This window comes from Aspergillus aculeatinus (assembly GCF_003184765.1).
Source record: "Aspergillus aculeatinus CBS 121060 unplaced genomic scaffold BO66scaffold_17, whole genome shotgun sequence".
Classification (NCBI taxonomy): Eukaryota; Fungi; Ascomycota; class Eurotiomycetes; order Eurotiales; family Aspergillaceae; genus Aspergillus; species Aspergillus aculeatinus.
In genome coordinates this window covers 143,794-165,188 of record NW_020291486.1, presented here as the reverse complement: position 1 = coordinate 165,188, position 21,395 = coordinate 143,794, and the positions used below count along the sequence as shown (strand labels likewise).

The following is a 21,395-nucleotide window of genomic DNA, read 5'->3' as shown; positions in this document are numbered from 1 at the left end:
TAGCGATATGCCGAGTCTTCGGCACTCATTCAGAATCTAGGTGACTGCATTGACGGATGTCTCGTCTCTGGTTGCAACGTTCATTATGTGCTGTCAGAATGCTTCTATGATGGTGCATGCTTGGGATTGGAGGCCTTTCTTCACTGCACTTTGTTCTGTCTTCATGTTTGTGTTGATAAAGAAACAGACCGACACCATGGAAGAGTCTCGGGCATAGATCGGGAAGTACCGTGGGCTCGGGACAGGCTGCTTTTCCCCGATCGGGAAATTGATATTCTTCACCCGCTGCGGCAAGGAAGCTCCACTCTTTCTTTTTTTTTGTTTCTCATGGTTAAATTCCCCTTCCGAACCCTTCCGCCAAACTCTTCATCGTCAATCGCAGTTCTGCTATTTCTGGACCTCGTGGATATCCTGTACATATACGTATCCTCAGGCGACGATCGGCATAGCACCCACAATCTCCTGGACCCTGCGCTGCACTCCCTTCCAGTCCTCATATCAAATCAACCACCGGTACTCGATACATTCTACTCGGATATTTAGTGTCTCGACACGAATTTTTCTTCTCCGGCAGTGTTCGGATCCTACTCTGCGCTGAGGGTCTCTATCCTGGGTTTTGCGAGGTATCCAAGATTATGATCTCCTGTGCAGTGTGGTTTGGGAAGCTGCCAAGCGTAGAAATGGAGTCTGTAGAGATGATCCGTATAGACAGTCAGAATAAGTAGTGCGACCCTGGCACTCATCGACGGTGACAGGTGTTATCGCGGTTGTTTTATCATTGTCACTCCTTTGGTTATTGTTCTTACTGTTGTCTTGTACTTCCGTCATCATGAAGGATACTGAAAGCGTGCTGGTGCAGACCAACATCGATCGACGGACCTGCCATCGTGTAAAGCCGATGCAGGTCCTTGTTCTGGGCCTCTGCCGCACGGGAACCCTGTGTAAGTGTGCCACAGCCTCCAGCGCAATTGCACGGTTGCTTTCGCATTCCCGTGCGATGCGACACTATCCCCTCTCGACCAACACTAACAACCCCCCAAAGCAACATGGCTCGCCCTCCAGGAACTCGGCTACGAGACCTACCACATGACCTCGATCATGCAGAACCCCAAGGACGCGGTGCTGTGGACCGAAGCCTTCCGCGGCAAGTACCACGGCGACCGCCCCTTCACGCGCGCCGACTGGGACCAGCTCCTGGGCCACGTCGAGGCCGTCACGGATTTCCCCGCCGCCGTCTTCGTGGAGGAGCTGGTGGCCGCCTACCCGGATGCGAAGGTGGTGCTGACCCTACGCGACGTCGACGCCTGGTACGCCTCGATGCAGCAGACCATCATGGCGCAGACCTACAGCCCCCTCGCGACGCTGCTGGGGTGGCTCGACCCCGAGAAGTTTGGGGCGGGCAACCGCATGTGCCGCCTGGGTTTTGACGCGATGTTCGCCGGCGACTTCGCCCGCAATGGCAAGCAGGCGTTTCGCGAGCATTACGATCGCGTCCGAAGCGTCGTGCCGCGCGATCGTCTGCTCGAGTGGAACCCCGCCGAGGGCTGGGAGCCCCTGTGTGGCTTTTTGGGGAAGGATGTCCCCGCCACGCCGTTCCCGCGCGCGAACGAGAAGGCGATCTTTCAGAAGAAGTCGGCGGCGGTGGTACGCAGTGCTTTTGCGAGGTTCTTGCAGAAGATGACGTGCTACGGGGTCGGGGTTGCGGTGGCATATTTGGTGGCCAGGCATGGGCGGGAGGTTTGGCTGCGGGTCTCGCAGTGGGTGTAGTTCTGTTGGGGGATGTCTACGTGTTCGTTGTGTATATTCTAGGCTGGTGCGTCTTCTGTTGTTTGGGGTGTATGTAAATAGATAAGTTTGTGTTTTATAGATCATGGATATATAATCGTGGTTTCTTGGGGATGAACCGATCGATACCCGATCGATTTTTGCCGACCCGCTTTTGGCCTGCGAGGATCGGCGGCAATCTGAGAGGAATCAGCATCAGAATAAGTAAAAGAAAGAAAACGGAAACGGGAAAAAGAAAACATATCTCCGGCATGGAAAACGACGAAGAATTTAGAGTTTCTTCGTCTGGAGTTGATATCTATAACGAGGGAAATATGGCACGCTGCATCTATATGCCTGATGCTGTACTGGTCCTTGTCCACTGTTTTCCGCCGTATGCTGCCTCCCTGCGGTCGAACTTAATATTGATATGCTACATCCTGAATTTGGTAGTATTTCTATGTCAAGTAAACTTTTCAAGTCATCAAACTTGAACAGCTCTTTCGCGGGTCCTCCGCTGGAACCCTGTTTCAATCAGGATTCAGGAAACATGGTTGCGTTGACCCTGATCAGATCGGTCCCACCTACTGTATCTGGGGAAGATCACCTCGAGGCCGAGATCCATCGATCGTCGAACCGGTGGATAGGCTGTATGGCCAGTGTGGAGACGACTGACTCGCGGCTAGATGATAGCATCTCTTGCGGCTGGACTGCGGATGGGAGATTGAATGTTGATTGAATGCGACCGCAATGGACTATTCAACCTGCTACACAATTTTCGCAGTTACGGATGGTAGAGATTCTCGCAGTCCATCACTCGACACAATAAGTAATTGGTTCGTGGATAGGAGATCTCGCGATGAAACAACCTTGTGGTGGAGCCCCGCCGGTGATGTCAGGGCTCTGCCCGCGTCTTGCCCTAAGTGGTAAACAGCAAAGACTGCCAATGTCAAGGACCCTGACTGGCCATGGAACGAGGGTGGAACTCGAGGAGAATGCCTGAGCATCATTATCATCCGTGTTCCCGCATCTCGATCCTGATTTATGCCGCTGGGTCCTGTCGATCAATCCGCTGATCGTCGGTACTGGAAGACTAAAAGGTGGAGCCCGGGAAAGAGCACCGGCAAACCGGTTCGTTTGACTCGCACTCTAGAGTATCCAGGAGAGGAATTGACCAAAGCTGCCCCATGTCAGTCTTTCTTGGCTTTACTTTCCCTTGTCTGGCGGTTCGCCTACCGTCACCGTCACCGTCACCACCTGCTTCTCCCTTCCTCTGACCTTTCTTTCTCTCGATCTCTCTCTTCCATTTTCTCTTTCTCTTTGCCTCATCACCTGCCCCTCTTTTTCCACACCCTGTCTTTCTAATTTGTTGACTCGAACACTTCAACTGGCTCTTGAGCTCCATTCCCACTGATACACTCTTTCCTTCTGGTTTCACTTATCCATCATCCTTGCTTCATTACCCATCATTATGCGCTTCGCACTGTGGTCCGCTGCCCTCCTCGTCGGCTGCATGGCTGCCCCTATGCTTCCGACGCATCCGCTCATTGTCCGAAGAGAATTGACAGAGGTAAGGATCGCTGGGCTGCGTCAACCTGGAACCCGGATGGGTCTGCTCAAACTAACTCTTTGCTCATCATTACTGCATAGAATGGTGAAGTGGTAAGTCAACCCTGGTGCATGGTTCGGTGTGTCTCGGGAGGTTGGAGGGGCTGACAAGACGTCCAGGATGTATGTATCTGGTTCCACTGATGTGGTAACATTATCCTATTGCGCGTGCTGACGGTTGTGTGATTTGCCCGTCTCAAGCCTGTAAGTTCACCTCCCGGTTTGGGAAATGTTGATGCTAAATGGTTGCTTAGGTTGTATGTTGTTCTTGATCTTGTATAGCTTTGTTGACTGTGCAGTGTAAGACTGATTGCTGGATTAGAATGTGAGTCTCCCTTGTTGCTACTGTACCAATGCTTCGAAACTAACTCGGGATCAGAATGTATGCTCTTTGGTTGCTCTCGATAATCTTTGAGGTTGCTAATCTGTACAGGGCGTGAGTACTCTTGTCTCGACTTGACCTAAGATCCTGCTGCTGAGAGCTTGGTACTTGCTGGCTTGTAGACTGTAAGTTCAATCCGTTCTTGCTCTTTGACATGACTGACACGAGCAGGTGGTATGTATCCTCTTTCCCGATGATGGTTGACCTCCACTGACGTGGATCTTTCCCTGTCATCAGAACGTGAGTTTGCCCCCCCCCCCCCCCCCATTCTAGAACCATGCCAAGCTAACGTACCCAGAATGTGAGTCTCCTCAATCTCTTCACTTAAGTGGCTGATAGAGTATCGAAACTGATACGCAAAATAGAACGTAAGTCGACTTCCCACAGTGTCATCTCACTCGCTAATTATGCATAGGTTGTGAGTATCCATGTCCTACCAAACAGCTGATTATCCAAATCTTACTTTATCATGACAATGTAGAGCGTAAGTCTCTTCCCACAACGCATTGGTATATACTAACATTAAGCAGCTTGTGAGTGCCCTAATCGCATACTTTGTGGCATTGGCAAATGCTAACTCTAAGCCTCTCCTGATCATCAGCTGGTAAGTTCAAACCAATGTTGAGAGCTTGAATGAGATCCGCGCTTACAAACAGCAGAGCGTAAGTCCCAAGTCATACTGACAAGGAATGGCTAATGCTGAGTGCATATCCCCTCAACATAGTTTGTACGTATCCCCCACCACATGAAGATCCAACTGACCCGGCCAGTGTGTAAGGAAACCCCACCTATGGTCCATCGAACAGCATTAACGCAAACTCCGGCGACCAGAAAGAAAAGGTGAGGCCACTTTTCTCACGTCTATGGTGCTGGCTATCTGCGTCCACGACTCACAGCTAACCGATCAGCGCGACAACGACGAACCGTTGACCTCCGATGGCGACGTGGACCCTGTCAATGACGGCGAGGTCAACAACAACATCTCGCTGATCCGGCTCTGCTAGACGATCGTCAGTCTCCGGCCGAGAGCCAGCACGGATTCCCGAGGGTTCAGCGAAGGGTGGACCCTAAGCCGGTCGGGACCGAGTCCTTCTGCCCTCTCCCTCCCACTTGCTATCGTGTGGCTGGAGATCGCTCGGAGGGGCAAGCAGGGCACCGGGGGACGAATTGGGGCTTGCCGACGAGGACTTGCCGAGCCATGAGTTGCTGCGGTGGATTGAAATTCTAGCTAATCGGTTGTCCCCCGTTGGATAGGGCATGTCATACGATTGCATTCTTCCCGTCTCTATCCACTGTGACTGTAGATCTGGCTTGGGTATATCCACGTAGACATTAGGATCCATGTACTTTACGTAGAGGTTGGGCTATGACGCATGCGATGCTTGAGATCTTGTTTCGTGGCTGTGTGAGGTGGTGATTTGATGATATAAGAGAGACGAAGTTCTGGTGCTGGGTTGTTGTCTGGGTGTGATACTGAAGCTCATTCGGAGAGAGCATGACCGGCCGACATAATCAGCTGCAAATTATTGTGTGCGTACTAGCTTCAGTTCGTTGGACTTCCTGAGCTTCCATATGAGGCCTTCCACAATACGAAGATATTGAAGTCAACGGGTTTGGCCAGATGCAACTCGAGGCCGCATGGTTCAAGACAGATATGTTAACACCGATAAAAAGTTCATGTGGCGACTGCTTCCTTGTCATGGATATATACCCGGCTCATCCATTTCCCTACAGCATGGACACATCAATGCTACCACGAGGTCAACTTGCGGACGAATAACTCCATTCGGACTATCTTGATTATATATTACTACTGAAGAACAAAAGACACCATACGCCAAACATACCAAGCCAAGACACTCGTTCACTGCTTCCCAGCCGCCACGCGAGCCCGACGCTCGCGCACAGCATCAGCCAACGAGCGCAGTGAGGTCTCGGTGGTCTCCCAGTCGATGCAAGCATCGGTGATGCTGACACCCTTCTCACAACCTTCCAGACGCGCAGCCGGCTTCTGGTTGCCCTCCTTGATGTTGGACTCAACCATCACGCCGATGATGCCGCGCTCGCCCTGCCGGAGTTGCTCCTCTATGGTACGCAAAACCTTGGGCTGGTTGCGGTGGTCTTTTTGGGAGTTGCCTATGAGAGTGTATTAGCCAGGTCATACCTTTTATGACAAGATTTGACAGGGAGGTAGGGATGTGAGTTAACAAGTCAATCAGACATACCATGGGAACAATCCACCATGACGACCTCCCGCTCGCCCTTCTTCTGCAGCATCGCCTTGGTCGCCTTGACGCTCTCGGCATCATAGTTGGTCCCGCGACTCCCACCCCGCAGGATGACAAACCCATCGGGATTCCCACTGGTGCTGGTAATGGCGATGATGCCCTGCTTGGTGGTGCCCATGAAGTGATGCTTCCCGCGCATCGACTTCAGCGAGTCAGCCGCGGTGCCGACGGACCCGTCGGTGGCGTTCTTGAAACCGACGGGGAACGACAGCCCGGAGGCCAGCTCGCGGTGCAGCTGCGACTCGGTGGTGCGGGCCCCGATGGCGCCGACACTGATGAGATCGGCCGTGTACTGCGGGGAGATGGTGTCGAGCATCTCGCAGGCAACGGGCACCCCCTGGTCGGTGATGTCGGCCAGCAGCTTCCGCGCGACCTTGACCCCCTTGTTGATGTTGTACGAGTCGTCGACGTCCGGGTCGTTGATCAGCCCCTTCCACCCCACCGTCGTGCGCGGCTTCTCCAGGTACGCCCGCATCACCACGCACAGGTCCTCCTGCAGCTCCGCGGCCAGCTCCCGGAGGCGCGCCGCGTACTCCAGCGCGTTCTCCGGGTCGTGGATGCTGCACGGCCCCACGAGCACGAGCAGCCGGTCGGACTCCTGCCGGATGATGTTGCGCGCTTCGATGCGGCTGTTCAGCACCGTCAGCAGGGACTGCGCGCTCAGGCCGATGTCGTATTGCACGAGTTCGGGCGGGGCTAGGGGGGTGTATTTCTCCACTGGAATGATAAAGGGTCAGAGATGGGTACAGTTTTGCAGGGAGGAATGATTGAGAAGGATGGAGGCTACTAACCTCGGACATCTTCAGCGAGCTTCTTACGCAGAAGGTCGATGTTGGTGGCATCCAGAATTGGGGTGGACGTGAGGCTAGGCATTTTGATATGGGTATGTATGGAAAGCAAAGACGAAAAGAATACTAAGATTCGAGCGCTAGGCAGAGAGGTAAACAACACAACACTGGGACAATGGGATAATAAAAGAACAACAAAGGTCACTGGGTCTTCTTCACAACTGTCTGGAACAACGCCATATGATATATACCCTGCTGAGGACTCCGACTCGACTTCCCTGCTAAACCGCCTCTCCCGCTCTCCTCGACCTTACAGTCTCACCGAACCTGAGCAGCCGTGTCAGCACGGCTCGTGAATGTCAGACCTCCTGAGAGTGTATTCTCTGCCGCGACTCAGAAGAGAGAGAGAAAAAAGTTTGATCGGAATACTCTATCGTGATTGTCTTGGTCCACATCCGCTACGTCGTCGAATCGTCACTGCACGAACAGCTCCGAGCGATGGATACTCGGACTCCATTACGTATTGCGGTAGTGTCTCCTTCAGCCCGCCTCGCACGGAGAATACCTGAAATGGTCCACAGCTCTGAGAGTCTGGGATGGTCGATCAAAGTCACATTCAGAATGGAGGGAGCGAAAAGTTTGAGTCTTGGTTGTTTTTCTCGCAGGGTGGGAGGAATCAGGAAGCGTCGGGACGTGCTCCGATGATCGTCGGGGATGCACTCCCGGAGTGGGTAGGTCTTGAGCTCTTCATTTTCCGTGTTGGAAATAGGCGTGATGGTGGTGGGTTGCAGTGGATTCGCAGAGTGGAGGGAAGAAGATCTCGAGGGTTGGTTGATATTGCCTTGGATGGATGGTAACGCAGTATCAGACATTACATACCGAGATCTTGTTTCATACGCGAAGCAATACGCATACTACCGCGTGAAATTACCGCTGGACCCGCCCGACCCGCCGGCGCTAAGCCCGAAGAATGCAAGATCGCCCGTGCAGCCGCGCTCCGATAAGCGAGATTCCGGAAATGCTGAATCTTCACCTTCTCCTCCTTCTCCTTCACCTTCACCTTACAAATCCCCTCCTGCTCATATCCATGGATAACTCCACGCGGCTTCCGGGAGCATGCAATCAGAACCCATGGAACCACCATGCCATCGTTTCACTTGCGATCTATGAGCTGAAACACCTCGATTTGTTTGTTGTGGTTCGTGCTGCTCCACGCGAGAAACACAAATACCAATACACACACGGAAAACACACGGGTTGAGCCGACTGACTGGGTCTCTATTTCCATTGCTGATCATCACAATTTGCCTCTGGATGGGTCAGGAACATCTGAATCTGATCAGGACGGAATGGCAGAGCACGCAGACCCCACCGTCCACGGTCCACAGTCTACGGTCCACAGCCCACGTCAGGATGATCGAACATCCACCGCATCGATACAACCCAACCCAACAGGGCTCTTGCACTCGGAGACCCGGCATCACCATGTTGTCAAACATCCGGCACTAGATTGCTATACCCACACTATCCGATCGAGGGTTCATCGCCTTTCATTCTACATGTAGACTAGTCCTGATGCTCGAGGCTGCCGGTTGGATCGAGGATGATGAACTGGAGTTCACCTCGGGGTCCTGCTTTTCCAGCTTACTGGGTCAGGTCCAGCGCGGCTGCTTCGCTTCGGGCTCCTCCTACGGGATTTCCTCAAAGGGAATATGATAGAGTCTGTAGCAGGTTGTGGACGAGAGTTGTCGTGGATGCAGGTGACGGAGCCCCAAGCCCTGCTACACATAATAGCACTGTTGGCCGAGTCGCTCTCTTTTCTCCCTGTTCCTGATCATCTTCTCAGTTCCCCACGTTATCCTCCGATTTTCATTCTCGATTTCTTGCGCGTCGCGTTTGCTGCTTGCGTTTTGTTTCTCCATCACCCTCCAGCCTGCCAAACTTATCCCCTTCCTCCTGGCTCTTGCTCTTGTCACTCTTTTTTTTATCTCATCTCTCCTCCTTGAACACAAAATGCCGTCCATCATCCTGGATGATGCTGACCGGCTCCGTCAGCGTTGGAGCGAGCTGGTCACAGACGTGACCCCTTCACACCTCCCCACGGGTCTTTTTTCGAAACGTCAGACCAAGACTCCCGTAGGGAAAATAGACGTCGACCTCAATGTATCCCTGATGCAAGCATGCTCTCAGGAGCACGATGTGTCTCCCTTGGATCTCGTCCAAGCAGCATGGGCTGCCATGCTGCGCTCGTATTCTGGCTCCGAGGACATTACATACGGGGGCATCGGCCTCCAACCCTCCAACTCGAAGCAACAAGTGACAGACGCGGCTCTGTGCCGGATACGGTTGGAGTCAGACATATCAATCCTCTCGATTCCACAGCAGACCCTGAAAGAAGGGCTGCACAGCGCAGACCTGCTGCTCTCTTTTCCAGAGACCTTGCAGGTTCTCGCCAGTCTCGACCCAAAGCCGTGTAATACCGCAATCTGGCTGCGGGACTCTACCTCCAAGGCTGAAATCTCTGAGAATGAGATTGTTGGCGGCAGAACTGTGTGTCTCTTCATTGGAATATAGTTCTGTTCGGTTGCTAACTATCTCTCGCTAGTTTGACTACGTCCTACGAATCGATCCCTCTTTGTCCACCCTAGACTTAATATACCACAAACCTACGGTCTCGCAAGCCCAGGCCGAATATATCGCTAATACCTTCGCCGATATCCTACATAATGTTTGCACCGATCCCTTCAAGCCGGTGTCCACTCTCTGCCACCCCAGTGAGCTGGACACGCTTCAGATTGGAGCGTGGAACCGCATCCTTCCGAAGGAGAGTGCCGTGTGCGTTGACCGGTTGATTGAAGAGGCCGCACAGCGCAACCCCAATAGCCCAGCCATCTTCTCATGGGATGGCCAGATGACGTACGCCCAGTTCAATCAGACCGCATGCCGTGTAGCAAGCTATCTGGAGTCAGTCGGTGTGCGTCGGGGCCAGCTGGTTCCAGTCTGTTTTGAAAAGTCCCGCTGGACCATCATCACTATGATCGCCTTGTGGAAGGTCGGTGCTGCCTGGGTGCCTCTAGACCCCCGCCATCCACGCCAGCGTATTGAGACGATCGTCGAAAGCGTAAAGGCCACGACGGTCATGACCTCCGAGGCCAACCAGGCGCTCTTGGCCGGTATCGCCCCGCAGGTCATCACAGTAGACGCCGCTCTGATCGAGAGCATTAAGACGAGCTCGGATGTCGAGTTTGAGTCACGATCGCGGCCTCACGACATCTCCTTTGTCATGTTCACGTCTGGAAGTACCGGCAAACCCAAAGGTGTTGTCCATGAGCATGCGTCTGTGGCTTCGAGCGCCCTCCACCATGGTCCTGCCATGAACATCAACGAGGACACACGTGCCTTGCAGTTTGGTGCCTATACCTTCATCATCAGCACTTTCGAGATCTTCACCACCCTCATCTTCGGTGGATGTCTGTGCATCCCATCTGACCACGACCGTCATACCGATATCCGTCCCGCCCTCCGCTCCATGGATGCAAATTGGGCAATCTTCACCCCTAGTTTCGCCCGGTCTCTCAAGACAGAGGATGCTCCTACCTTGAAGACCCTCATCCTGGCTGGTGAAGCAGTCGCCCAGGACATTATTGACCGTTGGGCTGCTGTCGCTCGCTTGATCAACATCTACGGTGCCAGCGAGTGCTCGGTGTGTATGATCGGACCCATGGTCACGGATACACCGCGCAGCTGCATCGGCCGAGCCGTCGGCGCCCTCTCGTGGATCGTCGATGCGAACGACCATGATCGACTGGTCCCGATCGGAGCAGCTGGAGAGTTGATTATGGAGGGCCCTACCCTGGCGCGCGGCTACCTGGCCGACCCCGAGCGCACCCAAGCAGTCTACATCAAGGATCCCAAGTGGGCACAGCAACCGGGCATCACCCGTCAGTTCTACAAGACAGGCGATCTCGCTCGCTATGGCGACGACGGCAGGATTCATCTGATCGGCCGGAAGGACTTGCAGGTCAAGATCCGTGGGCAGAGAGTCGAGCTGACCGAGATCGAGGCGCACATGCGCGCCATCAACAACCAGGTCAAGACGGCGGTGTCGATGGTGCAGCCACAGGGCAAGGCCATGCTGGTCGCCTTCATCTCCAGCCAGAGTGGCTTCGGGCCTGAGTTCCAGCACCCATTCCATGCTACGCCTACGGACCATGCCGATATTTCGGGCATCGCCTCGCAGATGAATACCGAGCTTGTACAGAGGCTTCCGCCGTACATGATCCCCTCTGCGTTCATCCCGCTCGCGTACATGCCCCTGACAGCCTCGGGTAAGACGGACCGACGCATGATCACGACCTTCGGCACCGGTCTGTCCTTGTCGGAGCTGGCAGCCCTCGCTGGAGGCCCGGCAAAGTCCACACGCACCATGCCTTCCACTGCAGATGAGAAGCAGCTCCAGCAACTGTGGTCCGAGATCTTGCATTGCTCACCCGAGGAGATCGGCGTGGAGGACAACTTCTTCCATCTGGGTGGTGACTCCATCGAGGCGATGAACCTGGTGCGGCGATGCCGCGCCGAGGGCTACCAGCTCCAGGTTAGCGACATCATGGACAATCTCGTGCTACGCGACATGGCCAAGGTGATGGTGCCGGGTCGTCCCTCGACTGAGCTTCCGCCTGCACGGCCCTTCGAGCTTCTCGGCGACGACGAGGAGAGCATCCGCTCAGAGATTCAGGTTGCCAGTGGGTTCAAGGATGCAGAGCTCATCCAAGATGCGTATCCTTGCACACCGCTGCAGACTGGTTTGATGGCTCTCTCGGCCAAGATCTCCGGATCCTATATCGCCCGCCACACGCTTGAGTTGCCGGCGAACCTGAGCGTCGACCGCTTCAAGGAGCTGTGGGAGATTGTCGTCGCGAACAATGACGTGCTGCGTACGAGGATGGTGGAGACGGACCGCTACGGCACAGTCCAGATGGTCTGTCGTGACCGCATCCAATGGGGCCACGGTAGCGACTTGGAGGAGTATCTCCAGGCTGACGAGGCGATCCCCATGCACATGGGCGATGCTCTCACAAGACACGCCATCGTCGAGTCTGCCACAGATAAGACCTCTTTCGTCCTGACCATCCACCACGCCATCTACGACGGGCTCTCCCTGGAGATGCTGTTCAATGACCTCCTGGACGCTCTGCAGGGCAGTGTGCCCCCCGCGCGTCCGCAGTTCCGGGATTTCGTCCAGCACGTGGTAGAGAAGAACAAGGACGAGGCGACGGAGACGTACTGGCGTAACGATCTGGCTGAAGGCGATCTGATCGCATTTCCCACCCTCCCCTCGGCTACATATCAGCCTCTCGCCAACGAGTCGCTCATTCACAACCTCAAGGTCCACCGCAATGGTCCCTCTGACTTCACCACCGCAACTCTGATCCGTGCGGCTTGGACCCTCCTCCAGGCCCGCTATTGTGACTCCCCCGACACGGTCTTCGGCTGCACCGTCAGCGGACGCAATGCATCTGTGCGTGGTGTTGAAGACGTAGTCGGACCGGTCATTGCCACGGTGCCCATCAAGGCGCACCTGGAGCCCCAGCAATCCGTCAATGACTACCTCAAGGCCGTCCATGCTCACTCGGTGGAAATGACCCCTTACCAGAACTACGGCCTGCAGAACATTGCCCGGGTCTGCGACAACGCTCCCTCAGCGTGCAGCTTCCAGACTCTGCTTGTCATCCAGCCCGCCAGCTCGGTGCCCGAGGCCAGCCTGATCCAGCCTTTTTCGGCCCCGCGCGCGAGCTTCAGCACCGTAGCCCTCACGCTGGAGTGCAGCCTCTCCGCCGACGGGGGGGTCCTGGTGCACGTCCACTTCGACAACGCGGTCCTGCCCCGCGGCCAGGTGGAGCGCATCGTGCAGCAACTCGAGCATGTCCTGCAGCAGCTGGCGCAGGAGCCCGCCGGCCGCACCCTTGCCGACCTCGAGCTGATCAGCCCGCGCGACATGAGCGATCTCCTGCAGTGGAACCGCACAATCCCCGAAGCCACCGAGGACTGCGTCCACAACCTCATCGCCAAGAACACCATGGTGAATCCGACCGCCCCGGCCGTGTGCGCGTGGGATGGCAACCTCACCTACGCCGAGCTCGACAACATCTCCTCGAAGCTCGCCGCCCACCTCATGAACGCCGGGGTCGGGCCCGAGGTGTTCGTGCCGCTGTGCTTCGAAAAGTCCATGTGGACGATCGTCGCCATGCTGGCGACCATGAAAGCGGGCGGCGCGTTCGTGCCCATGGACGCGTCGCAGCCGTCCAGCCGCATGCAGCTAGTCGTCCAGGAGGTCAACGCGCATGTGATGCTGTGCTCGGAGGAGCAGCTGGGCCGGTGCCCGGGGCTCGTCGAGAAGGCGATCGCCGTCGGACCGGGGATGGCCCAGGCATCGATGCCCCAGATGTCTCAGACGCCCGTGGCGCCGTCCAACGCCGCGTACGTGATCTTCACATCGGGCAGCACGGGCACGCCCAAGGGGTCGGTGGTGGAGCACCGCGCCTTCTGCACGGGGGCGCTCGCCCACAAGGAAGGGCTGCAGATGGGGCGGCGCGTGCTGCAGTTTGCGTCGTACACGTTCGATGCGAGCGTGCTGGAGATCCTGTCGACGCTGGTGCAGGGCGGCTGCGTGTGCGTGCCCTCGGAGGCCGAGCGCCGCGGCAACATCGCCGAGGCCATGACGCGCATGAACGTCGACTGGGCGGTGCTGACCCCCTCCTTCGTCAGCACGATCGACCCGGCCACCGTGCCCACCCTGGAGACCCTGTGTCTGGCCGGCGAGGCCATGACCGCCACCCACGTCGCCACCTGGACCCCCTATGTCCGCCTCGTCAACGGCTACGGCCCCAGCGAGTGCTGCGTCTGCAGCTCGTCCAACCGCCGCGTCGTGCCCGGCACCGCGCCCAACGACATCGGCACCGCCGTCGGCGGCGCCTGCTGGGTGACCGACCGCGACGACCACAACAAGCTGGCCCCCGTGGGCTGCATCGGCGAGCTGCTGGTCGAGGGCCACACGCTGGCGCGCCACTACCTCAAGAACGCGGAGAAGACCGCCGCAGCGTTCATCCCGCGGCCCGCCTGGCTGCCCTGGTCGCGCTGCGACCGGCTGTACAAGACGGGCGATCTCGTCAAGCACAGCGCCGACGGGTCGCTGCAGTTCATCGGCCGCAAGGACACGCAGGTCAAGATCCGCGGGCAGCGCGTCGAGCTCGGTGAGATCGAGTACCACCTCTGCCTGCCGGCCGCGGTCTCGCAGGCGATCGTCTCGTACCCCAAGAAGGGGATCTACGCCAACAAGCTCATCGCCACGCTCGAGCTGACCGCCACCAGCGGTGACAAGCTAGCCCCGGTCGCCCCAGTCACCCTCCAGGAGACCGGCTTCGATCTGCCTGCGCTCTCCCAGTCCATGAGCGAGACGCTCCCCGCGCACATGGTGCCCGTGATCTGGATCGTGGTTGAGAAGATCCCCAGCTCGTCGTCGACGAAGATCGACCGCAAGGCGGTGGACACGTGGCTTGCGCAGCTGCCGGCGGACTTCGCACCGACGATGGGGCTGAAACGCAACGAGCCCACCGTGTCCACGCTTCGGCCGGACGAGGGCAAGGCGCTGGCGATCAGCAACAAGATCGCTAGCCTAGTCAGCCGCGACGACAGCAGCAGCATCCCCCTGCAGGGCCACGACTTCAACATCGCCTCGATGGGCATCGACTCGGTGCAGGTCATCAGCCTGGCCAGCTTCATCAAGCAGACCTACGGCGTCAAGGTCGACGTCTCGCGCATCCTGGACGGGCAGATGACCGTGCGCTCGCTGGCCGCCCTCCTCGACGCCGAGCTCACCGGCACCGCCCCGGCCACCGTATCCCCGGCCTCCACTTTTGATGCCATGAAGGAAGCCACCGCGCTCATGAAGTCGATCATCACGCGCAGCCCCGTCAAGAAGACCGTCTTCGTGACCGGCGTCACGGGCTTCCTGGGCACGCAGATCCTGCGCCAGCTGTGCGATCGCCCGGACGTCGGCCGCGTCATCGCGCACGTGCGCGCCGCGACGCCCTCCGAGGCGTTCATCCGCGTCAAGGACGCCGCGGTGCGCGCGCAGTGGTGGTCGGACTACTACCTGACCAAGCTGGACGTGTGGGCGGGCAACCTGGCGCAGCCACGACTAGGCCTGAAGGCCAAGCAATGGGCCTCCCTCACGGGCGAGAGCCCCAACGAGGGCGGCCTGGTGCACGCGATCATCCACGCGGGGGCGGCGGTGAACTGGAACGCGGGGACGGAGGTGCTGCGCGCGGCCAACGTGGACTCGACGGCGGAGCTGATCAAGGCGGCGGTCAGCTCGCCGGCGCGGCCGCGGCTGGTCTACGTCTCCGGGGGTCACCGGTGGCACCCGGACGAGGACGACCGGGAGATCGCGGCGGAGGTGGCGCACGCGAACGGGTACGCGCAGACCAAGTACCTGTCGGAGCTGCTGGTGAAGCAGTTCGCGGCGCGGTACGCGGGCCAGTTCGCGATCGTCAAGCCGGGGCTGATCCTGGGCACGCCGGAGGAGGGCGTGGCCAACACGGACGACTTCGTGTGGCGGCTGGCGTCGGCGGTGGTGGACGCGCGCTGCTACAGCCGCGACGTCGGCGAGTCCTCCTGGATGTTCGTCACGAGCAGCACGCGCGTCGCCGAGGAGACCATCCACCAGGCCTTCTGCCCCGCCGACGCCATGCGCACCGTCACCTTCATGACCGACGGCATCACCGAGCGCGAGTTCTGGGACATCTTCCACCACGAGCTCCAGTACCCGCTCCGCGCCGTCGACCATGCCACCTACCTCGACACCCTGCAGCAGGCGATCCAGCGCGACGCCACGGGCCATCCGCTGTGGCCGGTGATGCAGGTTTTCGAGGCGATTGACGGCCGGCTCAGCGGCGGGGATGTGCTGCCCGATGCGAGTGTGGTGACTCCCTCGCAGCGCCAGCATGTCAAGGCTACCGTTCGCCGCAATGTGCAGTTCTTGGTGGACGCGGGGTTTATTGCTAGCCCCACGGGCAAGAAAATGCGGTATATGGCGGAGAAGGTGTTCCAGCGGTCGGGCAATGTGTGGGAGAATGTCAAGGGGATGGTTAATGGACTAGCTTAAAATGACAGTCCTATAGGATGGACTGGCTGAGGCTGTAGTGCTTCGTGTTTTGTATAATAGCGTAATGTCTGGAGTATGGGGTAATTGGGATCTGATTAGGCTAGCATCCAATGTGATTTGCTCGTTCATCTATTATCCTTCGTCAATAGTTCCACTACATAATCAGACTAGACTTGAGCAGCAGGTGGAGCATGAACCTCGATCAAGCCGTTGGTTCAACTAATCTCGCATAAGCCAGCCGATCCATCGATGGGTAGCGTTGAATCTCGCCGATCAGGGCTAAGCAGGAGGAGGGAGGGTATAAGAAGGCGCATGTCCCCAGCCTGTCTCTTGTTCTTTTTCCTCTCTCACCCATCCGCCCAGCCCTAACTCCCCCTTCCCTCTCACCACCACCACCCCCACAACCATTCATCTATATCCCAACCAATCCTCCCACACAACACACCACCACCCTTTCATCACAAACAAACACGGACACAAACAAAATGGACATGTTCGCCCCCGCGCCCCCTCCCCCCACCGCCCTAGGCCGGTACCGCACGCTCGCCTCGACCGCCGGCATCCGGGTCTCGCCCTTCCAACTCGGCGCGATGTCCATCGGCACCGCCTGGTCCGGCGGACTGGGCTCAATGACGAAAGAAGCCAGCTTCGCGCTGCTAGACGCCTACCTTGCGGCCGGGGGCAACTTCATCGACACGGCGAACAACTACCAGAACGAGGAGTCGGAGCGGTGGCTCGGGGAGTGGATGGCCCTGCGCGGGGTGCGCGACCACCTGGTGGTGGCGACCAAGTACACGGGGCTGTACAAGCCGCCCAACCCTGCGCCTACCCCCTCCTCCTCCTCCTCCTCCTCCAGCCCACAAAACACCACGGAGAGCAGCTACCACCCCTCCTACCCGAAGATCAACTTCGCCGGCAACCACCGGCGCAGCCTGCACCTGAGCGTGCACGACTCGCTGGCCAAGCTGCAGACCAGCTACGTGGACATCCTGTACGTGCACTGGTGGGACAGCACCACCTCGATCGAGGAGGTGATGGACAGCCTGCACATGCTGGTGCAGCAGGGCAAGGTGCTGTACCTGGGGATCTGCAACGCGCCGGCCTGGGTGGTCAGCGCGGCCAACACGTACGCGCGCCTGCAGGGCAAGACGCAGTTCAGCATCTACCAGGGGCGGTGGAACGTGCTGCACCGCGACCTGGAGCGCGAGGTGATCCCCATGGCGCGCCGGTTCGGGATGGCCGTCGCGCCGTGGGATGTGCTCGGCGGGGGCAAGTTCCAGTCGCCCCAGGCGATGGCCGCGCGGAGGGAGAATGGGGAGGGGCTGCGCAGGATGATGGGGAGCGGCGAGCAGAGCGAGGATGAGGTGCGCATGAGCGAGGCGCTGGGCAAGGTGGCGGCCGAGGTGGGGATCGAGTCGGTGACCGCCGTCGCGTTGGCGTACGTGCTGGCTAAACATCCGAATGTGTTTCCCGTGGTCGGCGGGCGGAAGGTCGAGCATCTCAGGGATAATATTCAGGCGTTGGAGGTGAGGTTGTCCGAGGAGCAGATCCGGTTTTTGGAGGGGGTCAAGCCGTTGGAGTTGGGGTTTCCGCAGAATATGCTGGGCGAGGAACCCGGGGTTACGGGGAGGGAGGGCATGTCCCTCGCTAATGCGGGGGTGGTTGATTTTGTCAGGTTTGAGAGACCTGTGGGGTATGCTTGAGTTTGGGGGACGGTATATTGTTTGTTGGGGGTGTCTTGGTTGCTGGAAAGGGCACAGTGTGTATCATAAAGGTGATCATGCTAGTATACATAAATGAATTCGTCATTCTCGCGGTCCGTCAAGTCCATCAGCCCCTGCTGCCCGGTCTCCTCTGTCGTCGTCGGCGCAGCATCGCTCTCATTCTGTCCGCCGCTCCGCATCGACAGATCCTGCAGCTTGGCCGGCTTGCCATTCTTCACGCGCCGTTTCTCCTGTATGCGGTTCAGCACCACCAGATTCGCCCACTGCATCAGCGTGACCCCCACCAACGCCACAAAGATGCCCAGGCACGCCTTCAGCCCCGGCCGGTAGGTCGGTGCATCCTTGGCATCAAACAGCAAGGGCCCGATGATGTTGCCCGACGAGGTCGCAGCATTAAACAGACTCATGCAGACACTCTGCTTCGTCGTGCCACCGGTGTTGGAGACAATCCACGCCACGATCAAGGGATTGCCCCCGAACAAGAACGCCAGCAGGTAGAAGCCCGCCATGAGCGCCCCGTTGGCACTGCTATCCCGGGGCAGCGCATACAGCATCGCCAGCCCGGCGACCACGGGCAGCACCAACGCCGCCAGGATGACCCCCTTCATGCTCGCCTTCTGGGCCAGGTAGCTCGCCAGCAGGATGATGATCACCTGCACCGCGCCGAAGGGCATGTTCAGCAGCGTCACATGGTCTGTCCCGAACCCCAGCCCCTTCAGGATCAGCGGGCCGAAGACGTTGGTCACCGAGGCCCCGATGTTGAGGAGCAGCGCCAGCCCGATCCACAGGTAGGTCTTGGGCTCCAGCACCGCTTCCACCAGGTGGCTCATCTTGTACTCCCGGGTGCCCGTGCCCGTCTGGTTGGCGCGCAGTCGCTCGATAGCTTGTTCCTTCTCGCTCTCGGTGAGGAAGCGGGCCGTCTCGATGTCGTTGTCGAGGCGCCAGTAGATGATTGGGCTGGTGACGATGGTGAGGAGGCCGACGAACAGGAAGATGCTGCCCGTAAAAGGTTATTATCATTGCTACTTGGATGCACTGGATGCAGGAGGGAAACTTACATCTGCCATCCCTTCAAGACATCGGACTTGATCTGACTCAATCCGTAGGACAGCGCAGCTGCGATGATGGTTGCCCAGCCGTTGGTGGAGTAGAAGGCCGCCACGCGGATCGGCTGCTCAGCCCGACGATACCATCGAGCCACAAGAATGGAGAACAGCGGTAGACAGCCAGCCTCGAATAGTCCGAGGAAGAATCGCGCCGCGAGGAGTTGGCTAAAGTTGTGGCAGGCGGCCATGCAGGTCTGAGCGATGCCCCAGCCGAGACACAGACTGGGCATGAGGATCCGGGGTCGGACCTTGACGATGACTAGGGTGGTTAGCTATTACTCCCCCAGTCCTCAGTCGTTGTACTCACGCCAGGAAGAACATGGCTGCCAGGCCAGCTGGGCGATGGGAGCGATCGACCCGATCAGCGAGTACTGGTTGCCCGTGAGGTGCGTGTCCTCGGTCATACCGTAGGTGGCCCCAAATCCCAGGACGGTCTTATCCAGAATCTGCAGGAAATACACCCAGACCAGGATGGTCAGGATAGCCCAGTCGGTTTTGCGTTTGATCCTCTGGCCATCCTCCTCCGTCAGGGGGATGCGCGGACGAGGAATGGGGTCAAAGTCGGGAGATGCAGAGTCAGAGCCCTCGATGTGAAGAGCAGCGGGCTTAATGTCATTGTCCATGATGTCGGATGGAGGTATGGATGAGAGAGAAATCTGGGGAAGGGTGGGGAGGGTGGGGAGGGGAGAGATCGACCCCATATAACACCGACAAATGCGGGGGAAATGCTAGTGCATTCAACAAGGTGCCACCCCCACGGACCTGATGAGCTGGTGGTACGACAGGAGCCCTTACCGGTTTGCAGCAGAGGTCGAGTCGGACACTAATGTGAAGCCAGGCAAAGACCGAGGCAAAATGGGCCGACTTCCCCGCTGTCGATCCCCCGTCATTCGATTTCAATCTTGCCTCTGGTTCTCGCCCCCACGTTGCACGGGGGGGGCTCTGGGTTTAGCCTTCGTATGCCAGATGGCCAGGATATTCAAGGTTTCTAGCTTGTTTGTCTGTTTGTCTGGCCAGGTCAGATGATGATGACGGTGCATCTCATGCAAGGATCTGCTTGTCCCTCACTGGATGCGCGCGCGGTTGCAACAAGCTTGTGGCTTGTGGCGAAACACCAACCCCCACGTCCACGACTGACGGAGGGTCCAAGCGGCCTTGCAGATACTGAGAGACATAGGCTTTGTCTCTCGATACGGTGGGCTAACGCACCAGTAGATATTATCATTAACCGATGATCACCGATATTGTCCCATGACAGGCCCTAGATGCAGTGAGTCTCTTATGATGGCAACTCATACGGGACCTCCTCGCGGCCCTCCATCTCCGCAGGTACCGATGCACGCGAGTATTTGGGATCCTTCGAGAAAGCCGGCAACTCATACGATGGCACAGTCTCGCTTCTCATATCCATCGGAGCCATCGCCCCTCGTCTGGCTACCTTCCTACGTCGCCAGAGCCAGTACCAGGCCAGTCCGATCGTCAGCAACAGCGCACAGCCCAAACGCACCCCCACTCCGATTCCGATCTTTGCTCCTCTACCCGACCCCGAAGTCGTCGCTGCCGGGGTGGTGGTCTCCGCCGATGCCGATGTGGCGGTGACAGCAGCTGATGCAGTCAACGCCACAGAGGGGATGGATGTGGCAGACGTCGATACCGCCGTTGTTGTAGTTGAGGTTCCGATTGCTGCCGTGGTGGTCGTACCCGCAGAGATATTGAAGTAGTGGCTGGCGAACACCCCGTCCCAGTCTTCCAGATCGGTCGCATCGCGGATCTGGAAGAAGAACACTACGCCGTCGCTCAGGTTCCTTTGGGTGCTGACCACCCAGTCGTAGCTGGTGACACCGCTGAGGTTGGCTGCGGTTGTTAGTGGCTTGCATAATGAATATGAGACTCATGGCTGTCAGGATGCGTACTTTGAAGCCACTCGTAGTCGGAATTGTCATTCTGCCAGAGCATCAGAGAGAGGTATTCGAGGCTGGTCGCCCATCGGAGCTGGACGGTCTGTTCGAGGGTGTAGACGGGGTCCTCCGAGTAGTCGTGGATGGGGCCGCCGGTCGGAGGATTGTAGAAGATCCCTGCCTCCGCTCTCGCATGAACGATGACGGAGGTGTATATGCATAGATAGAAGACGCATTTGGCCATTTTGCCGTAGGGTGGTTGTACACTCGGAACGACGTTGCGGTTGTCTGATGGCTGGCTTCTCCCGGCCCAGGTAACAGAGTGGGTGAGAGAGGGATCCAAAAGTAGTCAGACAGTGAGGGCGGGGAACTCGCTTGACCCCAAAATTGGGCTTATCATTGCTAGGGAGACCCCAAGGGGATGGTTCACCAATGGCTACTATCGCTAGTAAGGTAAGAAGTGTCGCCATCCCAACACATCGTTTCTCTGTTGCTATTTTGAGCTCTTCTCCAGGGATAGTTGCATTGGAACGAATCACAGGCATAGTGTGCTGGGCTAAGGGCTATTAGCACAAGCGGTAGAGAAGTCTGACTCGCACATCTCGGGGACCCCATCATATTTTCTCTGTGGATACACCGCAGACAGGCCAAGCCGACACGATGTGACCCTTGGA

At 57.7% G+C, this 21,395-nt stretch overlaps 6 protein-coding genes across 6 annotated transcripts; 3 read left to right on the top strand and 3 right to left on the bottom strand.

Annotated features, from left to right (window-relative positions):
* Window positions 1-829: 829 nt before the first annotated feature.
* On the top strand, window positions 830-1,882 carry BO66DRAFT_400480 (sulfotransferase family protein; the record flags this gene model as incomplete). Its single annotated transcript, XM_025648722.1, has 4 exons — window positions 830-941; window positions 1,043-1,644; window positions 1,810-1,836; window positions 1,868-1,882. 4 exons carry the CDS (start codon window positions 830-832, stop codon window positions 1,880-1,882), a joined length of 756 nt encoding a protein of 251 aa, XP_025505127.1.
* Window positions 1,883-5,618: 3,736 nt separating this feature from the next.
* BO66DRAFT_437326 (3-deoxy-7-phosphoheptulonate synthase) lies at window positions 5,619-6,915 on the bottom strand (the record flags this gene model as incomplete). The annotated part of the gene is made up of 3 exons (XM_025650979.1): window positions 5,619-5,890; window positions 5,980-6,759; window positions 6,834-6,915. 3 exons carry the CDS (start codon window positions 6,913-6,915, stop codon window positions 5,619-5,621), a joined length of 1,134 nt encoding a protein of 377 aa, XP_025505126.1.
* A 1,928-nt stretch (window positions 6,916-8,843) lies between these two features.
* Window positions 8,844-16,074, top strand: BO66DRAFT_470489 (amino acid adenylation; the record flags this gene model as incomplete). The annotated part of the gene is made up of 2 exons (XM_025652792.1): window positions 8,844-9,380; window positions 9,436-16,074. 2 exons carry the CDS (start codon window positions 8,844-8,846, stop codon window positions 15,991-15,993), a joined length of 7,095 nt encoding a protein of 2,364 aa, XP_025505125.1. The 3' UTR covers window positions 15,994-16,074.
* A 404-nt stretch (window positions 16,075-16,478) lies between these two features.
* Window positions 16,479-17,696, top strand: BO66DRAFT_448494 (Aldo/keto reductase; the record flags this gene model as incomplete). The annotated part of the gene is made up of 2 exons (XM_025651747.1): window positions 16,479-16,795; window positions 16,874-17,696. The coding sequence occupies 2 exons, from the start codon at window positions 16,479-16,481 to the stop codon at window positions 17,694-17,696; spliced, it is 1,140 nt and encodes a 379-aa protein (XP_025505124.1).
* Window positions 17,697-17,776: 80 nt separating this feature from the next.
* BO66DRAFT_319934 (putative MFS transporter) lies at window positions 17,777-19,446 on the bottom strand (the record flags this gene model as incomplete). The annotated part of the gene is made up of 3 exons (XM_025643659.1): window positions 17,777-18,713; window positions 18,776-19,082; window positions 19,131-19,446. The coding sequence occupies 3 exons, from the start codon at window positions 19,444-19,446 to the stop codon at window positions 17,777-17,779; spliced, it is 1,560 nt and encodes a 519-aa protein (XP_025505123.1).
* Window positions 19,447-20,036: 590 nt separating this feature from the next.
* Window positions 20,037-21,019, bottom strand: BO66DRAFT_427946 (uncharacterized protein). Its single transcript, XM_025650377.1, has 2 exons — window positions 20,737-21,019; window positions 20,037-20,677 (listed from the first exon to the last, which is right to left on the bottom strand). The coding sequence occupies exons 1-2, from the start codon at window positions 20,963-20,965 to the stop codon at window positions 20,103-20,105; spliced, it is 804 nt and encodes a 267-aa protein (XP_025505122.1). The 5' UTR covers window positions 20,966-21,019; the 3' UTR covers window positions 20,037-20,102.
* Window positions 21,020-21,395: the final 376 nt, after the last annotated feature.

Coding starts and splice junctions, on each gene's coding strand:
- BO66DRAFT_427946 (XM_025650377.1), bottom strand. CDS start 20,965: ATGGCCAAATGCGTCTTCTATCTATGCATATACACCTCCGTCATCGTT. Junction 20,678..20,736: donor CGACTACGAGTGGCTTCAAA/GTACGCATCCTG, acceptor TAACAACCGCAG/CCAACCTCAGCGGTGTCACC.